The sequence below is a fragment of the Macrotis lagotis genome, chromosome 5 (genome assembly GCF_037893015.1).
Source record: "Macrotis lagotis isolate mMagLag1 chromosome 5, bilby.v1.9.chrom.fasta, whole genome shotgun sequence".
NCBI lineage: Eukaryota > Metazoa > Chordata > Mammalia > Peramelemorphia > Peramelidae > Macrotis > Macrotis lagotis.
The window spans coordinates 233,521,978-233,544,418 of NC_133662.1; the positions used below are offsets into that span (position 1 = coordinate 233,521,978).

Below are 22,441 nucleotides of genomic sequence, written 5' to 3' on the forward strand. Positions count from 1 at the left end.
AAAACCCCAGAACAATACAATCTGCCCTGAGGCTCTCATCTCCAGATTGGTGACTCTCTCTCTAAGAGTGGCACTTTGGAAGGCTCTCAGTCATGTTTCATCTCACTCATACTCCTTCCTCTCTCTTGTGGCTTCCTCACTCACCCTCAACCTTCTCTTATGTATTGTCTCCCCCCTCCCCAGAATCACTGGCTAATAATACCAATAATGATAAAAAACAACACTCATGATAGTAATTTTTAGTGTTTTAAGGTTCCCAAAGCACTTTACAAATCATTTGAGAACATGGAAACAATGTAAGACAGACAAATTGCTTTCTGTGGGGGGTGGGGGAGGGAAGTGAGATTAGGGGAAAAATTGTAAAACTCAAAATAAATAAAATCTTTAATTAAAAAATCATTTGAGAAGGGACAGATGATCCAAGAAACTCCCCCAGTATAGAAATCCTCAGAATCCATTCTAGAAGCTCATAGAATCCCAGGGCTAGCATGGACCTTAGAAACATCAATCATAATCCAATCCCCTTCCCAGGATAGATATATCCTCCATAATATTCCTCGAATGTAATTGGACACTGCTTGAATATCTCCAGAAACTCAGAACCATACAAGGTAGGTCCATTATCTTCTTGAACAGTTCTAATAGTTAAAGTATTCTTTCTAGTGACCAAAATCTGCCTCCCCATACCTGAAATTCTACAACTATAACTTTGACCCTTCTTCAATAGAACAGTCCTTCAGATATTTAAAGAGTAACTGGGTGCCCAACTCCAATACTTAGGTAAACCATTAGGTTTTCTCCAGGCTAAACATCCCAGATTTCTTCAAATTTGAGTTTTTCCACCATTATAGTGATACTTCTACCTATAGCTATCCCTCTTAAAATGTGAACCAAAACTGAATAGCAAACTCCAGTTGATAAGAGAGTAGAAAGTTCCATCGCAATCACTCTAATTTTAGTTTTTGAAAGTCATCTCTTCCCTCTTTCTTTTCAAGAATCATGCCTAGTTTCTTCTATTCTTTTTCTTCTAGAGGGCATCATCACTACCATTAGCCCCCATCTGAAGGCAGGAGACTGACTGCCTCTTTCAGTACACAAACGAGATGATGGACTCCTCACAACAGATGTTAACCAGGATTTCCAGTTCCTAAAACTGTCTCCTTTACCCATTTCTCCTCTCCCCTGCTCTCCTAAAGTGGAAGAGGAAGAGAGGGTGAGTCAGTGTTGCAAATACTGGACTGAGGTGGGCAATGCCCAGGGTAGTGGAAAACATTCACCTTGCCCCAGAAAAAAATGGAGAAAAGCAAGACTGGCAGCCAGGTTGAGAGCAGATTGTCAGACTATGGAATCCCTCCAGAGAGGACACAGCTTGTGTGGGTAGGGCTTCAGACAGGAATGAGGTGCCAGCCAGCCAAGAGGGCTGGGAGCCCACCTGGTTGGCAGCTGGTATTTCATTCTCATCAGGGGAGGGAACCCTAGAAGTGAGGAAGTCCAGAAATTTCCTGCTGGAGGAGGAAAATGAGGGAGGAAGTGGAGGGAAATGGAGTTGGTACCAAGTTGGGTTGTACAAAAATTGTCTGATCTTGACAGACTTAATCCTGAAAGCCCAGTGACCACTCGCCCAGAGCCTGGGTTTCTTGGATATTTGCATTGAGATCTATTGATACAGATCCAGCCTTGGGTTAGACAGAGATACTCAAGATGGGCGCAGGAATCCTTTCCTGCCCTTTGACAAAACATGTTCGGGAATCTTCCAGTCCACCGGACTGCCCTTGCTATTTTATAGAAGATGAATCAGACCCAGAGAGAGGAAGAGGCTTGTCTGATGTTTCAGTGATACAATGAAGCACCATCAGCATTTGAACCCAGGTCTCCTTGGCCTCCATATCCAGTGCTGCTGCCCTTATAAACGACCAATGACCAACACAATCCAACAGCATTTTCCATCCTTTTCTATGTGTCCAAAAGTGTCTGTCATTTGAATCTCAAGCTAAAGCCTGGGTGCACCTCTTGTATGAAATCCACCCTGATCCCCACCAGTTGCAAAGGCCTTCCTCGCTGCAGTTCCTCTATTTACAATGTATACAATACAACCCTTGTTGGTTCTTCAGCTTTGCCCCTGGGGATCTTCCCCCCCCCCCCAATAGTTTTACAGTTTTATTTCACTTTACTTCCTAATACCACTCCTCAGACTCAACCAAATCTGTCTCCCTCCATGGTCCCTTCACCCAAGTAAATCTTGTTTTCTCCAGGTTCTTAGATTCAGAGATTCCACAGTGTTGGATGGAAACTCAATGGAAATCAACTGCCCACCCCATGCTTGACCACAGATGCCTTCTTCCACATTCCCAAGAGTTTGACTTATCTTCCTTAGAAATGATGAATAAGAGCACACCCACTACCCTCCAAGGCAGCCCATTCGATTTGGGAATAGCTCATTTAGCATATGTACGTGTGTGTGTTAGCGTTGGACTGGAGCCCATCCCATGAGACATGTGTTCTGTTCCCAGCTCCATGGAAAGGGCCGTGTTCTGCAATTTTCTGCTATACTTAGCAGCAAACTTAAATATTTCCACCTTCTACCGATTTTTCCTAATTTTCCTCTTTAGAGCAGAGCGGAACAAATCTAACCCCTCTTCCACAAAAGAGTCATTAAAACATTTGAAGAAAGCTATTATAGCCTCCCTGAGTCTTCTCTAGGTTAAGCAGCCCTTGTTGGCAGATGGGACAGCTGAATGGTTTGGAAGCATTGGTTCGACAAGGTCCTTCATTATGGATTGCCTTCTTTGGACAACAGCTTGTGAAATAAAAACTAAACAATTCGTAGGCTGGAACACCTAATTAGTGGCGATGGCCTCTAACAAGCCATCATTCCTAAGAGCATTGGATTTGGCTGGAGTTGAAATACCTATTCTGCTATTTACTGTGTGCGTTTAGGAAAGATATACCTCTTTGAGTCTTAATAGCCTCATCTGTGACATGAGATGGGGGCAGGGGTGGGTGTGTCACTGACTTCATGACTTGTGTCACTCTCAACCCCTCCTTCAGTGAAATGGGCAAATATGGAGGCTCTACTGGCTAGCTATACTGAGTTGGAAAAGGTTAATTAGACCTTTCAGGGAGAGGTGAGCTTTGAAGAAGGCTGCTAGGGCTCCTGGCAACGGGTTCGAAGGGGTTGGGAGTGGGTTTCTTATCGCCTCCCTCCCTCCTTCCCTGGCTCACAGCTCTTCATTAGCCAGTCCCTGGCTTTCCAGGAAATCTCATTTCAGCAGCAGGTCTGATTCATGGACCTAGTTTCCCAAGCATTCCCAGAGCAGCTCTCTGTCAATAACGATTCTTTACAAGGTCCCCTGATTCATTTTCAGGTTGAAGACAAATTTTTAAAGAGGAGTTCAGTGTCGGGGGCCATTCCAAAGGGGCCGTTAACTTAATGTCCCTCCTCTTTCCCCACACTCATGCTCCCTCTCCAACTACACAGGGGTCAGAACTTACTAGTTTCCAGGAACCGTTTCTGCTCCTTCACGTGGAAAGGGGTGAAAGGTGAAGGGAAGAAGTTGGCCAGGGTTGGGATTCTGGGACTTGAGGGCTCTGCCCATGAGACCTGACCACAAATGCCCTCACCATCCCCTGGCTCTCAGTCGACTGCTTTGCAAGAACAGATATGATCATTTAGTCCCTTCTCTGCTTTCCAACCCTGTCTAGATCCCAAGCTCCCTTGTAGTTGTATTCTGGCCTTGGAGTCAGGAGGATAGGAGTTTGAATCCAGCCTCAGACACTTGACTCTTGTGCAGGTCACTTAACTCTGCCTCACATCCAGGGCCACCTCCACTCATCCAGATTCATATCTAACCACCGGATCCAGATGGTTCTGGAAGAGAAAGTGAGGCTGGTGACCTAACATGGCAGCCTCTTACTCAAATCCAATTCACATGTTTGTCATGACATCACCTCCCTGATGTCATGGTCTTCTTTGAAAATGAAGGACAAACATTAGTTGTATTCTATTTGGCTCTTAAAACCCTTTACATTCTGGTTCCAAACTACCTTTCCAGGCTTCCTGTGTGTCCTCTCTTTCTTGCATAACTTGTGACAGTTAAAACAATCTTCCTTCTGCTCAACAAGCCATCTCCCATCACCATGTTTTTGTATGGGCTGTCTAACTCAGCCTTGGAATGCCCTCTCTCTTCACCTCAATTTCCCTTCAAGGCTTAAATGCTACTGAAGCCTGATTCCTTACACTGCTACCTCACAAAAATTCCCCTGTATACATTTTGCCTTAACTTATCTGTATTCCTATTTTCACCCCCAGGAGAACCTAAAGCCTTGAAGGCAGGGGCTGTTTAAATTTTCATCTCCACAAGATCTGGCACAAATTAAAGCCTTAATAAATGTTTGCTGAATAAATCAAATGAATGATTTTCTCTATTTTCAGTCTTTGAAGAAGGCCATCCTTATTCCAAAATCTCACTTTTCTGATGGGGAAATCTCTTCCAGAAATCATTCTGGGCTTTGCCTGAACCTGTCTGACACCAAGAAGATGAATGAGATAGCTAACTGAAAACTATTTGGGGAATAAACTCCAAATTTCTCAGCCTGGCACCAATGCTCCCTGCAACTTGGCAAGGACACCACCCTATCTTCTAAAGCATTATTTCCTATTATTACCTAAGGAAAGTCTGTTGTGTTGGAGTAAGGGGACTTGGGTCTGAATCCTCCATAGGAATGCATCAGATTCTGCCTTTTTCCCTTTCTGAGTCTCGACTAGCACATCTGTGAAATAGAGATAATAATGCCTACATTTCTCACCTCATATGGTTGCTGTGAGGTTGGTGCTTTGGAAATCTTAAAGGGGAATTATTACTGTAAATCTCCAGCTAGATGCTTCCCTCATTTGTTGAAAGCCTAGCCAATTTTCCAAGTGTCCCTTCTCTAGTTTTCTTCAATTTCTTTAGCTAAACGTGACCTCTGCCTTCTCTGAAACTCCCCAAGATTCTTGTTTACATGTATGAATAGTGAAGGAGACTTGAGATCAAATCCAACTTCAGACACTTACCAGCTATATGACTATCTTTTTTTGACTTCTATCTTCTGCAAAACAGGAATTATATAATAGCACCTATCTCCCAGTGTGGTTGTGATGATCAAATAAGGCTATATTGCACCCCCTGTTCTATTGGTCATTTGTGCATCTACCATCTCTCCTGCTAGTCCAAAAGCCCTTTAAGGGCAGTTTATCTTTTCTTTCCTGACATTTTGTCGATATGATCCTGAGTCTTTGAGGACTGGGTCACTCGGACAATACCACTAGGGAATAACAAGATAGAAAAGCTTGGAGTGTCCTGGCCCAGGGATGGGCTATGTGTGTCTCACAAAAACTAGCCTTACTAAGACTGACAACTGTGTTCTATTTTAAAGATCACTAATAAGACAAAGGAGTGGAGTAGAGACTACTCAAGCACACAAGAAAAATAAGAAAGCATAAATAAAAAGCAAAGTAGTGAAGTGGGAGGAGTACTGGTTTAGTCAGAAGACTACATTCTAATTTTGGTCTTAATGTGGATAACTTGTTTGTTCTCTCTTAGCTCTGGTTTCCTCATCTACAAAATTTCATCATGATCCTATGACACTAGTTAGCTGTGTGTCCTTGAGGAAGTCAAAACTTCCCTGGACTTCAGCTTCTTCATCTGTAAAATAGAGTACATGATTTCTAATCTCCTCCACAAGAATGTGAGCTTCTTGACAGCAGGGACTATGTTGCTTTTCTATATGTACCAATTTAAATAATGAACATTGTGAAATAATAAAGTCAATAAATTCTTGATTCACTCATTAATTCATTCATACTTTCTAAGGTCTCTCTCTTTAATCCAGGCAGCTGGAAAGGGAAGAGGAATGATTTCCTAGCTAGTGGGTTTGGTGGCATCAATAGGAAGTGAAACTCAAATCCTTGTAAAATGGTGGGGAGGGGAAGGAACCAGGACCAGAACTAGATTAAAATATTTTTTTAAAAAAATCAATAAAAACTATAATAGAAAATAATGTTAATATGAAATTTTCCAAGTCAATATACAGCCCGTGGGGATTTTTATGTGTGGTTTTCTGGCCTTTCATTTTGAGTTTGTCATCACTGGACCAGATGATCTCTTAGCTCTTTTTCATTAGCTATAGACCCATAATTATCAGATTTGCCACAGGGTTATAAATTTTGGGAACTACTAGAACTCTTGAAGACAAATTTCTAAACTGTTGGAGAATGATCAGATTATAGATTAAGAACTGGAAGGGACCTTAAAGGATATCTAATCCAACTCTCTCATTTTTATAAGGGAGGACCCTAAGACTTAGAAATGTCAAACAACTTGCTCAGGGTCATATAGTTTTTTAGTATCATGGATACACCTTCTGAGTTATCAACTATGCTTTTTTTGAAATGGTAGAATGGAGCAAGTGTCCACAATGGTGGCTACAGATTGTTGAAGTATTAAAGAATCGTCTTCCCCAGATCTCTAGGACAGTGCTCAGATATTTGATAATTGCTAGCTCCGTCACTTTGGGTAAGTCATTTAACCCTGATTGTCTTGCATCCATGGTCATTTCCAGTCTTCCTGATCTATTGTCCGGATAACTCTGGAGGAGAAACTGAGGCTGGTGACTTAGCATAACTCCCTCTCCCCTCACTCAAATCCAATTCACTTGCGTGTCATGGCATCACCTTCCTGATGTCAAGGTCTTTTATAAGAATGAAGGACAAACATCAACAGGACAGTGCTTCATACGTATCATGAATGTCATCTTCACTGCCTTCCATAGGACTCCTCTATTTGTGCAAACTTCAACCCCACTGTCCCATTCTGTATCTTTCCCCTTCATTCCTTTCTGAAAATCTTCCAATCACCATTTTTTTAATGCTTTAATATTTTATGGGAACTGTCCAACACTTGGGTTATTCATTTGTTGGCTCCCTTCACCCATCTTTGGGCCATGAATTTATTTTGACTTTGGAATGCTTTTGCATTTATGTTGGTACATAGGATTGTCTGCCATCTAATGTAGATCCCTTATACTTGGGAGAAAGGAGTTTGGCATGAATTGTACAAGATGAGAAGGTGTGAATGGATGGCAAGTCTGCACTGATGGAGGGAATGCTACACAGGAATATTGGGGATCATGGATCAGGTGTGTCTGCTAATTCTACAAAAGAACTTCCAGGGACATAATGAAGCTACTCTGTAAAGACTGAGAGTTACAGTGAGATCAATCCTTTCCTGAAATTCAATCTACGTTGAAGATGAAAACATCCCTTGTCTGAGTGATCCCACTCTAAAACCTCAACAGAGCTTCCCCTTGATTCTGAGCTTGCTGCTGGCTCAAACTGTTTCTGGACATTAAACTTTTTGGTATAAAAAGACTGCTCCTGATGCAACCAACAATGGGAAGTGGGAGTAAGCAAAATGAAGACAAAGTCAGTACATGCTTCAACTGGCAGAGTAGATGGCTCTGTCAACAAGAACATATTTTCCTGGCACAATTAGTCACAAATGGACATTTGGATAACATCTCCTCTGTGTGTGTGATGAAGCTGGCAACAAGGCTACAATACCAATGCAGTGTTTGTCTCCTTGAGGGCCTTTGGGTTTCAGCAGATGCTGCTATGATTCATTCTTTTTCTTGATGACTTTACTATAGACTCCTCCTGATGGGGGCTCAGAGCCCAAGAGAGGGAAGGTACCAAGACATGTCTCCCTGCCATGATTGGGGAATAACACTCAACTATTTTGATGTGGGTGACACAAGTTCATCAGTGTAAATTCACTAATTCCTAGAAAGTATGGAATCATAAAATTGGAAGGAAATTTAGCAACCCTCTGGCCAACTTGTTCCCCATTCTTTTTCATTTTATAACAAAAAAAACTAGGTTCCAATAGGGAAATGAGTTGCCTATGGTGTGATAGGTGACAGCTTGGAACTGAACCTAGGCATTTTTGTTTTCCTTCCAGAGCTTACAGCTCTACATTACAGGGCAAAAAAATCACAGTGGAGACCAGGTTTCAAAAGGGATTTAAAAGGACCTATTCTGTCAATATCTAGCTGGGGTCCTTCAAGTTTTTTTTTTTTCTTTCATAACTGACATTTCCTTTTGAATCATATTTTATTTTATAGTCAAAATATTCTTTGATGGGGTCCATCAACTACCCAAGGGTTCCATGGCACCAAAAGATAAAAATTCTTGCATTGAGACTTATCAAAGGAAGTCTGGGTCATCAATAACCCACATGTAGCCCAATTCATCCCTCACCTCTCCAACTAATTAAAGAGAAAAGATTCTCAAATGTATGACTTGGGGAATTGGGTCAAAGAAGCTTAGGGGGAGGACAGTAAGAGCAATTCACCACAGACAAATAGGCCAAATAGGGTGGATTCTCTAAATAAAAAAATCTGACATTTCTTTTGACTGTTTCAATTCTGCTTTGCTCTTAGGACACAGAACCTTCTCTGAAAAGGGGATTCAGTATCGGACAGTTCTGGTCAGTGTCTCTCATGTCATGCAATAAAGCTAAAGTTCTTACGAGAGACCACGAGTGTCCTTGTATTGATTTTTCTGACTACCATGATAGGCAGCACATCCCAAAGAAGAGAGAACTGACCTTCAAGCCAGAGTGGTTGGGTTAAAATCACTTAAATGACCTTGACCAGATCCTTAACATGCTGAGAACTCAGTTTTTTCATCTGTAAAATGAAGTGGTTGGGCTAGTTGGTCTCTGAGGTTCCCACTATCCCACCATTCTGTGATCCTACATATAGTCTTCTCCCCCCTTATCTGTGGCCAGTTTCACACTAGAAGACTTAGTAAGTAATGTGAACAAACCTATCCTCTTGTGTATATATATCTTCTCCCTTCCACTCACCCCAGGCCCATTTCTAGTTGTGTTTCCATGTCAAACAGTTATATCTTTGAGGAGGGAAAGGGGCATGCATGACCGCATGTGAGTTTGTGTATAGAACAAAACAACCAGGTGTGAAGCAATCTGTTCTCCGGGTCCCTCTGCTCCCGCCCCATCCTGTCTCTTCAGTTTATTTATTTAAGAAAAATCAGACACAGTGGTGGGTAAAAACCCAAATGGAGAAATCACATCTGAGAAGTCACATCGTCCAATCCAGCTGTCCCAGGGTGGTGGTGGTGATGCTGATACCTTCAGCTCCCACCCTTAAAGACAATATGTCTCCTGGTACCCTTGGACCCACCCCATGGGGGTCTGTGTTGGTGGAGGGGAAGAAAGGCAGCCTCTCCTAGCGCCTCCCACACCCTCCCACCCCACCCGGAAAAGGAATAAACAGCTGGCGAACCCATGACCATGGCTAAGGCGTGGTGAAAACCTAGCTGAGGAAATCACAGGGTTAGAAGAATTCCCACCTAACTGGGAAAGTAAGGGCAGTGCCCTTGGGTTGGGAGCAGGGGTGAGACATTGTGGGGAAGCCAAGAGAATATGGGCAGATGGGGCTCTCCCCCTTCTCTCTTCCACCCCTTAACCCTTTCTGGATCGTCTCATTGCCAGGACCCCTTCCTTCTCTGGGCAATGAATTTTGGGGGGTGGAGGGGAATGGTCATGGACAGAGTAGACACCTCCCACACACCAGTTCTCTGCCCAGGGCCTCCAAGGGAAGGAGGCAAGAGGAGAGAAGCCCTCAACAATCCTTAAGGAAAGGAGATTTGAGGGTATGGGCAAGGTGAGGATGGCAGAGTCTGGCTCTGACCTTGACTCCCATGGAGACTCCCCCATGAGGACTCCCAGCATCTGAAGAGGGACTCTCTACCAATTAGGGGGGTATGACTTCCCAACCCAGCCCCAATTCTTCAACTCTGCAGCTCCATCCCTCAGGAGGGATGGGGGGAGTCCCCTCATCCCCATCCTCAGGACAGAAATCCCTGAATGTAGGTTTGAGAAAAGTCATTGTGCAGCTTGGGGGAAGGGAAGGAGGAGAAATGGGGGCCACAAAAGGAGAGGGAAGCAGACCCCCATGGAAAAGATAATCCTGGGGGCAGACAAAGCTTGGGAGGGACACACAGGGCAAAGCCCATGCTTCTTTCTCCTTCCCCCAACTTCTTTTTGTCTCTCGTCTACACACCGCCTCTTCTCACTCTTTGATTTTAGAAGGCAATGGAGACACTGAGATTAGGAAGATGGGGCCCCTCCTTCAATCCCTTTCTACTGGGTCAGTCCCCCAGAGGGAAAACCAACTGCAAAGGGAGGGGAAGGGACAAGGCCTCAGAGCCAGCCCTGCCTGGGCCTAACTCAAAGTTAGGAGGTGGGGGAGCAGGTTAGGATTTATAAAACCCAATCCAACCAGGCCCAGAACAAGCCTGGGAGGTTGAGGCAGACTCTTCCCGGAAAAGCAGCTGATGGGGCTGGAGTGGAGGCTTAGGGTCATTGTGGGAGCGCCTCACCCATCTAAGCAATCTCTTTGATTCTTCGGATGTAGTTGTGCAGGTCCTGGGGGGCAGCCAACGTGCCCCCTGCCACATCTGGGCAGCCCCACCTCAGGTCCTCCTCCTCATCTTCTCCAGCAGGAACCGAGTCATACGCCAGCTCCTCGGAGGGCATTGTGGTGAACGTGGTGAACTTGACCCGCTTGCGCTTGGATGTGGGAGAGCTGGCCGGGTCCTCTGCCTGGTCCCGGGCTGACCCTCCTGAGCTGCCATCCCCTCTCCCATGGACTTGACTCTGAACACTGGTCTGGGAGCTGCCACTGCTGTGGTGGTCCCCATGGCAGCAGGGGGGCACGGCCTCCAGAGGGTTGCCTGCAGGTGGTGAGAGCTCACCCTGGGCCCTCAGGGGCTGTCCGTTACCCAGAAAGACCCAATGATGGGAATGATCCATGCTGGTCTGACCCTCGGGGGGGATCCTCTTGTGTCGATACCGGAGTACAAACACAATACAATTGATGAGGAAGACGAGGATGGCCAGGCAGAAGACACCTAATAAGGCATACATCCCAATCTCCAGGTCCGTCAGCCCCCTGGGCATCTGAGTGAAGCCAGTGGGTATGGGTGGGAAATCCTCTGTCGGAGTGTGGACCGGGCCAGCAGTGCCTGGCGTGGGTGGCCCCTGAGGGGAAGCAGTGCCTGGGCGGCCAGCCCCCATGACCTCATCCTCAATGTCTCCGCCACCCCCACCTGGACCAGGCTGGCTCGGGCCTGGGTAGTCATAGGTGGGGTCCTCTTCCTCATTCCCAAAATGTACTCGAAGCCCTACTGCTGCTGTGGCCAGGATACTCTTCCTCTTGGATTTCTGACAGCTCTCGGCAATGGTGAGATCAGCCTGGAGCAGTAGGCCTTCACCCTCAGCCTCAGCCACCACAAGGGGGAAGGCCCGGTCCTGGGTCACTGTGGCTACCCTCTCATCTCGGCTGCTGACCAGCAGGGCATAGTCTCTCGGACTGTAGAGGGACAGTGGAACTGTGGTGCCATCACTGTAGGACAGCCAGAGGCTCAGGAGGGCTTCCTAAAAGGGGGGACAACCAGGGAAAGGGGAAGGCAAAGAAGGGGGGCGATGTCATCAAAGTTACTGTCCTTTTGGAGGACGGGGAGGGGCAACCCTGGGTAAAGCGTGATGGTGGAGGGAATGGAGGACTGCTCTAACACGAATGGAGTGGAGGTTACCAAATCCAACTCTAAATCTAAACCATCCCAGTCATTCATCATGACAAATATGGTGGCTAGAGCACAGGACGCGGAGTCAGGAACACTCATCTCCCTGGGTTCAAATGCACCCTCAGACACTCACTAGCTGTGTGACCCTGGGCTAGTCACTTCACCCTGCTTGCCTCAGTTTCTTCATCTGTCAAATGAGCTGGAGAAGAAAATGACAATAATCTACTCCAGTATCTCTGCCAAGAAAACCCCATGTGGGATCATGAAGAACTGGACACCACTGAAATGACTCAACAGCAACCACTACCCTTTTTAGTAATCTGTCTCACCTTCAACCATGATATAAGTCTCACTATGCTTGGATCTCCCTCCCCCCACTCACTAGACTGACCTGCCAATGCATTCAAAGGACCCTGGACCCTGCCATTCACATCATGTCTATCCCTTTAGGATTTACAGGCCTTTATATTGGCTCTGCAGTTGAATTCTCTTATCTGTTGTCTTTCAATGAGAGGATGAGCCCCTTGAAAGCAAGGATCACCTTGTATTTTCTGTTTGTATTCCCAGAAATTAGTTGAGCAATTAATAAATGATTTTTCATTCACTATCCATTCATTCAAAACCTTCCCACATCACTTTCCTGACTCCAGTTTCTTAATGGAATCTAACTCAAATAATTCATCCTGCAGCATCAGCCTCATACTTCTTTTTTTAACTTTTTTTTATTTTTAAGGCAATGGGGTTAAGTGACTTTCCCAAGGTCACACAGCTAGGTAATTAATTTTTAAGTGTCTGACGTCAAACTTGAACTCCTGACTTCAAGGGCTGGTGCTCTATCCACTGTGCCACCTAAGCCACCCCAGCCTCATACTCCTTGTCTTGCTTTGGAGAAGATAGAGGAAAATCTGTTTTTATGTGCCTTCCTATGTGGAGGGGACTGTTATTATCTCCTTTTTTCTCTAGATCACACTCTCCTTGGCCTTCTCACCTCCACCCTAAATAATTGTAAACTCCATCAGACCTAGAAGGGATTTTAGAAACAACTCAGCCCAACTGCTTCCTTCCTTTTTTTTTTTTTTGCAAGGCAAATGGGGTTAAGTAGCTTGCCCAAGGCCACACAGCTAGGTAATTAGTAAGTGTCTGAGACTGGATTTGAACCCAGGTACTCCTGACTCCAAGGCCGGTGCTTTATCCACCTCGCCACCTAGCCGTCCCTCAATTGCTTCCTTTCAAAAAATAGTATATTCTCTCAAAGAAAGAATAAGGAATTTGCCTTTGATTGCACATTGAGTCAAGTCAGAGGCAGCAACAGAATTTAGATAACCTGAGTTCCCTGCTCAAGTAATATAGGTTAACTTAAGCTCTCAGGGCCTCAGTTTCCACATTTGTAAAAGAGGGATGGTTTCCACATCCTGCCTACATCTTTTCCAGCTCTAAGCCGATGGTCCTGTGATCCATTGCTCTACACAGTATTTGGTTAGCTTTTTTGCATACAATTCTTATTCCCCTTCCTCCACCATCCCCCTTTTCCTTCTTCCTGTTGCTCTTGATTAGGGAGCAGAGGGGAGCAGCTATATTTAGGGTTTAGGAGTCCATGGAGTTAGGGAACTTAGGTGTCTGGTCCCCAGAAACCTGAGGACAGGTTTCTTAAGTTTCCAGGAGTAGCACTCTCCAGGCACTGAGTCCAGAAGCATGAATGACCAGACTTCCCATAATCACCCAGCCAGGACAGAGCAATGAAGTGAGGAGAAAAGTAGTTAAATTCCCCACATCTGAGCCCCTCTTGAGCCTGGAGAGAGCAATGGCGGAAGGATAAATAATGTACCACTTGTAGGTGACCCAACTGGCAGAGGGTAGGAATCTGAGAGGTCCCCAGCATCTCTCAAGAGTCTTTCCCTTCCATCCCACCACTTACTCACCTGCTTGAGGAAGCTGAGGGTCTGCTGGGCTGCCGTGGTAGCCAAGATGGTGTGACTATTCCCAGGACTGGGGTGGAGGGAGAGGGACAGGCTGGCCACCACCTGGCCTCGGAGTTCTGTGATGCTGACCTTCTCCTCTGTCACGGTCACCATCGTCTCTCCCAGGACAGCCTCGGTCAGTGGGGATACAACCTAGACAAGGAGCACATTGGATGCTATGAACGTAGGCCGAGGGACGAGTGCGGGGAAAGGGAGAGTTGGTTCAACACCAGTCTGTACCGGAATCTCCATCTTTCCCCCAACAAGGATCCTTCTGTTGATTATTGCTCATTGCTTCAGAGGTAGGAAACAAGAATATGTTTATGAGAGGGACAGGGTGCATGGAGCCTGCAGGGTCTGCACCAGCGGGGTTGGGAGTCAACATCAGAGTTCCCTTTGCCTCTACAGGGGGGCTGAGTTAGGGGGATTCTGGGGTGGGTTGGGGTGGAGGGGGAGCTCCATCCTACCTTAAATGAAGTAGTCCCAGGCTCAAGACCAGCCAAAGTGCTACTGTCCACCAGCTGAGCCACTCGGGGGTCACTCACCCTCATGAAGTCACTGACCAGGTCGGTCACCTCCACCAGCCAGTCAGGGCCCAGCATGGTGACCACCTGGTCAGTGCCCTCAGAGGACGTGGTATGGAACTGGGTGAAGACCTGGAGGGTAGAGTGTTGGTACTGCAGAGTACATCCCCGATTCTGCCGCCTCTCTTCCTCTTCTTCCTCCTCATCCTCACTCTCCCTAGCAGACCTAGGTATAAACAGGTAGAGTGCAGAGTGAGGATGAATCCTTGGTCCCCAGCCTGTGCTGCTAGAGGACATATAAGTGTGTGTGTGTGTGCGTGTGTGTGTGCGTGTTGTGAAAGAGGAAAGGAAGTGAAGAGGGCAGGGATATGAGGGGCCAATGGGGCTAAATCCTATCCCATTAGATTCTCCACATATCCTGAGTAGTTCTTTTTTCTGTATGATCTCACTTTCCCCCAATGGGCCTTCCCATTTGCTTGAGCTCTAAAGAAATAGAATCTCTTGTGTTGGGAATCATGGGAGGGGGCTGCTGGCCCCTCACCCTTTTGTTCTTTGGTTTTACCCACTCTAAACAAAACATCCTCTTTTAGGAGATTTTGTTTCCTTTCCTTCCCAGCGTTTCCAGGATTGGACCGAACAGCTTTTAAGGTTCTTTGCAACTCTAATTCTAGGAGGCCACGTTTCACCTTCCCTGGCCAAACATGCATCCTCTTCCCTTGTGGTTATCCATGTCTCCCTTCTTTCACTTAAATATCCCAGAGGAACAATCAAGCCAGCGTCCTCTACTCCAGCCTCAAGGGTCTGACCAGCTTGGCATCTCTCTCAATAGCGTGAGATACAGGGAGAGATGATGTAAAGAGTTGTGGATTTGCAGGTAGGAGAACCTGGGCGCAGACCTTGCTTTGAATCATGTGGTTGTGGGCAACCACTCAGCCTCTTCTCATTCTAAAATGAGGGGTTTGAATTCCTCTCTACTGTTCCTCCTCCCATTTTAAATCCTGTGAATATTGCTTTTCTTTCCTTCCCTCTAGACATCTTCCATGTCCTCTGCTTCTCTATCTTTCTGTCTCTCTGTTTCTTTTTGTTTCTTTGACTTGGTTCCCCTCTTTGTTGCTTCCCTTTCAACATTCTCTTGTCTTTTCTCCAATTTTCCTATTGGATTTTTCCCACCCCAGGAATTCAGAGTGGGTATAGACAGTATGCGACTTTGAATATCAATACAGGACTAAAGGGAAGTATATGCCTGCCCCTGACTGGTGTGTGTGTGTGTGTGTGTGTGTCTGTGTGTCTGTGTGTGTCTGTGTGTGTGTGTCTGCGCATGCATAAGTCTATCTTGGTGAATACACTGGAGGCTTAGTGTGGAACCCAGCAAGGTCCATTTGGGACCCCACCTGGACATCATGCCTGTACCTTCTGTCTGGGAGAATGGGTACCCTCCAGCCCTTCACTTGGCTGAGTCGGGCATCAGAGAGCTCAATGTGTAAGGGCAATTTGGGGACCCAAACAGTCATCTCCAGGGGGGCGCTCAAGACATCATATCGGAAAGTCACTCGTGCATTCATGGAGCCCCGTGACTCCTTCCCACTCACAAACACATAGTCACAGCTGCTGGACACCTGTAGGAAAGGGAAGGGAAGAGAAGAAAAGAGAAGGGAAAGGAAGAGAAGTAGGGTCATGAATTAGACAATCAAGAACTTGGGCTTCCTATAAAGCCCAGTGATTGGATCCGAGGAGTAGATGACTTGGCAGAGAGGAGGCTTGGCAAGGGGGTGCTAGACCAAGAGGAGGACATCTGGAGGAGAGATGAGGGAAAGAGGAACCTGGTAGAGAGGAAGCAGAGACCCCCATGGGCGTGAAGGAGAGGCCAATGAACAGTGACATCCCTGCAAATTACCCTGGCTTCTACTCTGGTTCATTTTGTTTCTCTGCCTGGGCTTCATTTTCCTCCAGCAGGCAGATCCCAAAAGGCAGGCAGATTCCTCCAGGAGACGTTCCCAAAAGACTGCTGACTGCCCAGACCAATAGTCAGTGAGGGCCCACCATCCCCGTGACTAGACTATCCATAGGACAAAGGAAAGAGCATGGTCTTTGGAATGAGAGGATCTGAGTTCAAATCCTACACATATACATATATACACACATAAACATACACAAGACATGTTCAGGGACAGATAAGAGGAGAGTGGAAGGAGTGGGGAGAATGTTTGGTCTGGATTTCTTCCAACTTCTCTCCCTCCCTGACCTCCAAGAGTGCTAGGACTGTTAGCTCAGAGTTCCTAAATAAGCGAGGACATCATCCCATAGTGGTTGGAAGAGGGGCTGGTAGGGTAGGTAGCTGCCAAAGTAGCTTATTTGCCCATTTGAAGTCAGATCTAAATCTATTCCAGATTTAGGCAAATTTCACTATCAACTTTTGAAAAAAAAATCTACTCTATTTTCTAGAAATGGGCACTTGGATGGGTTGGTGGTAGGGTTGGGAGTAGAAGGTTCCAGGTTCCAAGGGAACCTATTGTTTTAACTACTCCTTCTGAGCTCTGTAACCATAGATATCAGTTGGTTGAACCTCAAGAAATTTCTCTTAGCTACAAGAGACCCCAAGGGCCTGAAGGAGAAGCCATTGAACAAACAGTGACATCCCTGCAAACTACCCCGGCTTCTGCTCCTGAGAGCTTGAGCCTGAGAGGATGGACAGTTCTCTACATTGGGATGATTTGGGGGGTAGCTAGACAGTCCAGTGGATGGAGTGCCGGGTCTGGTGTCAGGAAGTCCCCTCTTCAAATCTGGCCTCAGCCATTTACTATGAGACAAATCATTTAACCACTGTCTAACACCTCAGTTTCCTCCTCTGTAAAATGGCAATGATAATAGCACATACTTCCCAAGGTCGTTGTGAGGATAGAATGAGCTAGTGTTTGTAAGGTGCTTTACAAAACCTTAAAATGTTATATGAAATATTAGCTTTTAATATTATCCTTCCTGGAGGCAGGAGCATCTCTGGATGAGATGAATGACATACACTTCAATCCCAGGGAGAGTGAAAGATTGAGGAGAGAGGGAAGGCAGCAGCAGAGAGAGAGAGAGAGAGAGTGTGAGAAGGATGAAGAAGGAACAAAAACCCACAACTCCCCCCTTTTCTGTTCTCCTTAATGCTGAATTATTTACAGGAGCAGAAAACAGATCCAGCCATGTAATCTTTTGATTTATGGAGCCCGCCAGGAACCCTGACACCGTAATCATAGCTCTCTGGTCCCCAGGTAAGAGGCCTAAGCCAACTTCCCTCCTTCTTCCCTCATTCCTCCACTTCCCCATTTACTCCCCGCCCCCATTCTCCACCCCTTCCTCTGCATGCCTCCAATCCACTTTCCATACTGGGCAAGAAGGGATAAATTGGGGGGCCCCCTGGAGGTAGTCTGACAAATGATTTATCACAAGCTGGGCCTCCTACATCCCTGGAATGCTGAGGACAGGCTATACCTACAATAATCTTGTTTAAAGGAAGCAACTTGAGGTATTTATGGATGGATCAGAGATGGAGGAATGGGGGATAAGGAAGCTACAGAGAGTCATAGATTTTGAACTGGAAAGGACCTTAGAGATGATTGGCTAATTTTCTTTTTTTTTTTTTTTTACAGATGAGGAAACTGAGGTTCAAAGAAGTTAACTTTGGATTACATTATTTATTTAAAGTGATTTAAATTCAGTCTTCCTGCCTCTAAATCCTTTACCTAATTCACTGTCATGTTGGATTCAGAAGCTAAGAAAGGAGAATTCTGTCCTCTATCTACTGTAAATAGTTTTCCTCAATTGAACTTCTCTCCAATTAGTCTCTGAAGTGTTGTCAAACTACCTCTCCCCCATTATTCACGCATCTTCAAAAGGTCACCTCCTCCAAGCAGCTTTTCAAGACTCCTCAGAACAACAAAAAACAATGATAAAACAATCCACTAAAACGAATACATTTTCTCCAACCCAAGACAGAGGACATGCAAATCTCGTCATTCCATCTTTCCTTCTCTCCATCAAGATGTTACTGTGCCATCCAAAGCTCTACCCAAAATGAATCCGTCCTTGATATTATCGAAAACTGATATAACACTGGGGCCTTAGGGGAACCTTGAGGGACACAGTGCCCACCTTGATGATGTCCTCATTGTTGGACTCACACTCCACCAGGGATGAGACATCCAGAACTTGGCCTGTCACTTCTATAGCAATGACCTTGACTGGTATGGCCACCGTCCGGCCAGTCAGGATGGCTGTGTTGATGATCTCAGTGTCCTGTGGCAGGAATGACGGAGACAATGTTTTATAAAAGGAGGTTGGCATGGTTCTATCTAGACCCCCAACCTATGCATTTCCTCTACCCTCTTGGAGAAGAACTACATCAGTCTTCCCTTCTGGTTTCCTCCGTCACTCTAAACACGCCTCCCCTCTGGTCTTCATTTATTAAATGAAGGGTAAATCAAGTGTGTCTACCCTTCCCCTTGCACTGACATACAGGTTCAGATTCACCAATTTAGATACACACATGATGCATACTCACATATTCTCAGGTAAATACATTCAGTCTCACCTCACGATTGCATCACTGAGACAGCCTCCTAACTGACCTCTTGGATAAGTGGCCCATTCCATGACGATCCCTCCAAAGGACATTTACACAAGCAATCCCCGATGCCTTGGACACATCCCAACGGCATCACCAACTGCTGAAATGACCTCTTAACCACTCTTCTGTGAAATGCTCCCAGATCCCCCCAGCTAAAAGAAATCCTTTTTTCCTCCATTTTCCTGGATCAGCTGGTCTGGATCTCTTTCTAAAGAGAGCAAAGTCACTTCCAGGTCTAATTCTGTGTCTATGATCCTTTGCCCTCATGTTCTCCCAGGAGTCATAACTTTCTCTGTGTATTTGTGGTTCTCTCTCTGCTAGACTGTAAGCCCCTGAGGCCAGGTAATATGCTGCTGCTGCTGGGTTTTTGTTTTCTTTACTCTAGCGGAATGCTTCTTCACTTGGAGGGCTTGGTAATCATTGAACTAATATTAAACATTGCTGTCAGATATAGTTTCACCAATTCACTCAGTCACTCCTAAACTTAGTCATTTATTCTAAGTACATTCACTTCCTCTGTCTTTTTCTGTCTCTCTGGGGGTCTCTCTCTCTCTCTCTCTCTCTCTCTCTCTCTCTCTCTCTCACACACACACACACACACACACACACACGGATCTGGAAAAAAAACCATTGAGGGTCGATAGTCATATCTTCTTATTTTATAAAAGGAAATTCAGCCCCAAAGATTAAATGCTTGTCTGTGGTTAAACAGAGAGCACATGGCAGTATCAGAATGTGAACCCAGGTCCCCTGACTCCAAAGACAGTGACCTTTCCACTGTAGCACACTGCCTCTATGACACTCATCAATCATACATACATAACCATAAGTACACAGTTAAACACACAGTGGTGAGGGCATGTATGTGATCACACAATTACAGACATTCCCTGATCAATCAATTAATGAGCAATCATTTATCAAGCCGCCTCTCTGGCTTCAATACAATGACAGATGCTCTGGATACAAAGACAGCAAGGAAACAGCTCTTGCCTTCAAGGGACTTTCCGTCATCAAAAGACACGTGTGATCATGTACAAATATGTATGACACACATGAGGGCACCCTGGCTGCAGATTCCAGGGAGAGATCCTTCATTTAGGAAACAGCATTACAGACACAATTCCATCTCACCATGGCCAGGGGCAGAATCGCCTGCACATCCCTCTGGATGACGGTCAGCTCAGTCACTGCCCTCTCTAGATCGGGCAGGGGGCTCCTGCCTCGGTAGTCAATATGCCACATGATCCGTCGCTTCACGGACTGGCTGGTGAAGTTCTCCATCTCAAAGTCCATCTGCAGGATCTCCAGGGGTCCCTCAATCTCCCTGCCAGATATGAAGGAGGTGGGAAGCAGAAAGGATGAGAAAGAAGGGCCTGGGGTCTTTCTTCCCCAGTGGGATGGGGAAGCCCTGAGAGCAGTCTAAGTGGTGGTGAGTCAATCTCCCTGACCCTTAAAACTAAATAATTGGGAGTAAAATCACACCAATCCTGTCCCCTCACCCAACCTCTGACTTTACCAAAGCTTTCCCAGCTCTGTCTACTGCTTCTCTACCTTCTCGCCTGTGATGGTCACAGAAGCTTTCCTGTTGGCAGCCAGGATTTCTGGATTCTGCCTTCATCTGGGCTTCATATTTTTTCCTCCCTGCCATTTTCTGCCTGCTCCTGCGCTCTCCCCTAACCTCCCACCATCAGTGGGTACAGGTTGATAAGTGTCAACAGGGGATCACACTCCAGGAAGTTCAGATGGCTACTGGGGCTGACCTGGGGAGCAAGGGGGCACTTGGAGCTCTGGATACATCCACGGTAGCAGTCGAGTGCTTTCCCCCTGTGAGCAGTTCTGAAGTCACTTGCCACTGGCCATTTCGAGCTTTGGTACCTAGCAGGGTTACTCCCTTCTTGGCCTTCACCCTGGGGACAAAGAGGGAAGAAGAGACTAGGGTCACTACGGAGCCCAAAGCTCCTTCCAATTTTAGAGGTCACTAAGCAACGGCATTCATCATGGAACCCTAATGTAAGACTTGGTGGTGAAGGCAGGATGGACCAAGACTCTGCTTTGGATTCAGAAGTGTATTCCCTATGCCTGGGGGAAGGCAATCCAATTATCCTCTTTGTGCAGGGATTCTCTCACCTCCAAGGGTCCAGGGAAAGTGCCTCAAATATTCTTCAATTTGGAGCAGTATCTGGTGAGCTTTCTCACACTCAAGTGTTATAAACTTGTTAGTGTTGATGCTTCTTTATTTACAATCCAATTCAACCAATATTCACTAATCACCTATGAAGCTCAAAGCTACCCTTCAGGGTAGCTCTTCAGGGGCTCTTTTCCTGCCCTCAAGGAGTTTAAAATCTCATTAGGCTAAACTAGGTGGGGAGAGGAGTAAATTACTAAAGGTGGTATCTCAGGCTCTCTCTTGGATGAAGAGAGACTTTTTTGTGTGTGTGGGTGACCTGAAAAGGGCCTTCCTTCCTTCTACCCCTCAGTGAAAAGTATGCTGGTACTGGAGTCAGAGCATATGGGTCTAAATTCTTGCTAACTAGTGTATTGAAAAGAACTAGCTCTTGGCTTGGAGTCAGGAAGACCTGAGTTCAAATTCAGCCTCAGACATGTACTAGCTATGTGCAAATCACACCTCTGTTTGCCTCAGTATCCATATAAAATGTGGATAAAAAGAGTCATTGGGAAGATCGACCAGGGTAATAGTTGGAAAATGCTCAGCATGATGTCTGGTCCATGTTGTCACTCCATATAAACTTATTCTCTTTGCCACATACTACCTGTGTGATGTTGGGAAAGTTATTTAGCCTCAGTTTTCCTCAGCTGCAAAACCAAGGGATCAAACTAATTAATGCCTTGAATGTCTCCTCCAGTTCTTGCTATGCAAGACGTCCTTATGGGACTGTGATCTATTCATAAGGGCAGTTCAGTCTGGGATTCTCATTTTCTGGAAGGCTTTCGAAAGTTAGGACATTTAATGGGACCACGTTGGTGTGGAATGCATCTCTAAGACATCTGAAGCCAGTGAAGGGCGGACCATGCACCAGTGGGTCTTCAATTTGTTGAGACACTCTGGGAAAATGTGGAAGCTCACTCTGGGAAGCTAATTCCTAAACCTCACTCTTCTTCTCTTGTTCACCCCTCTAGGGACAAGGAAATTCCCGTGACCTTTCACTAGCCCACTCAGTCAACAGAAGTCAATAGAATAAACCTTGAAACTTCCCAATGGCGCTTAATGAATATGGAAAGAAAATTTGACCCCGGCATCTAATCCACCTATTGGAGCCCGGGAGAGGTAGGCAGGAGGGGAACGTTGCACCCTGGGGACCCCTATCAGTTTCTCAGGTCCCAGTGGTCGTCTGCCTCACCTCTTCCAATCCTCCCATTAACAGGCAGCTGGGGGGTTCAGTAAATAAAACGTTGGACTTGAAGACCTGAATTCAAGGAGAGCCTCTGCAAACCATTCACTTTCTCTGAGGATTAGGCTTCCCATTGGTGAAATGAAGATAAAAAGCACCTTTCTCCCAGTGATGTTATGAAGACCCCAGGAGGGTGTGTGTGTGTGTGTGTGTGTGTGTGTGTGTGTGTGTAAACTTTAACTCCTACATTAATGTTTGGCACTGCTGCTGCTGCAGCATCTCTCACATTCCCCACCCTGGACTTCCCGGTCCAAAGTCCAACTCTGGCCCCCCTTTTTCTCCAGTAA

The 22,441-nt window shown here is 45.9% G+C and overlaps 1 protein-coding gene across 1 annotated transcript in view; it reads right to left on the reverse strand.

Moving 5' to 3' along the window:
* Nucleotides 1–289: 289 nt before the first annotated feature.
* TMEM132E (transmembrane protein 132E) overlaps nt 290–22,441 on the reverse strand; it is a 127,928-nt gene continuing 105,776 nt past the window's right edge. Inside the window, exons 3-9 of the mRNA XM_074188951.1 lie at nt 20,505–20,651; nt 19,876–20,068; nt 18,267–18,410; nt 15,543–15,748; nt 14,076–14,358; nt 13,570–13,761; nt 290–11,501 (exon numbers count right to left, since the gene is read on the reverse strand). Coding sequence (XP_074045052.1) covers nt 10,449–11,501; nt 13,570–13,761; nt 14,076–14,358; nt 15,543–15,748; nt 18,267–18,410; nt 19,876–20,068; nt 20,505–20,651 — 2,218 coding nt within the window. The 3' untranslated portion in view covers nt 290–10,448. The remainder of the gene's footprint in view (nt 11,502–13,569; nt 13,762–14,075; nt 14,359–15,542; nt 15,749–18,266; nt 18,411–19,875; nt 20,069–20,504; nt 20,652–22,441) is intronic.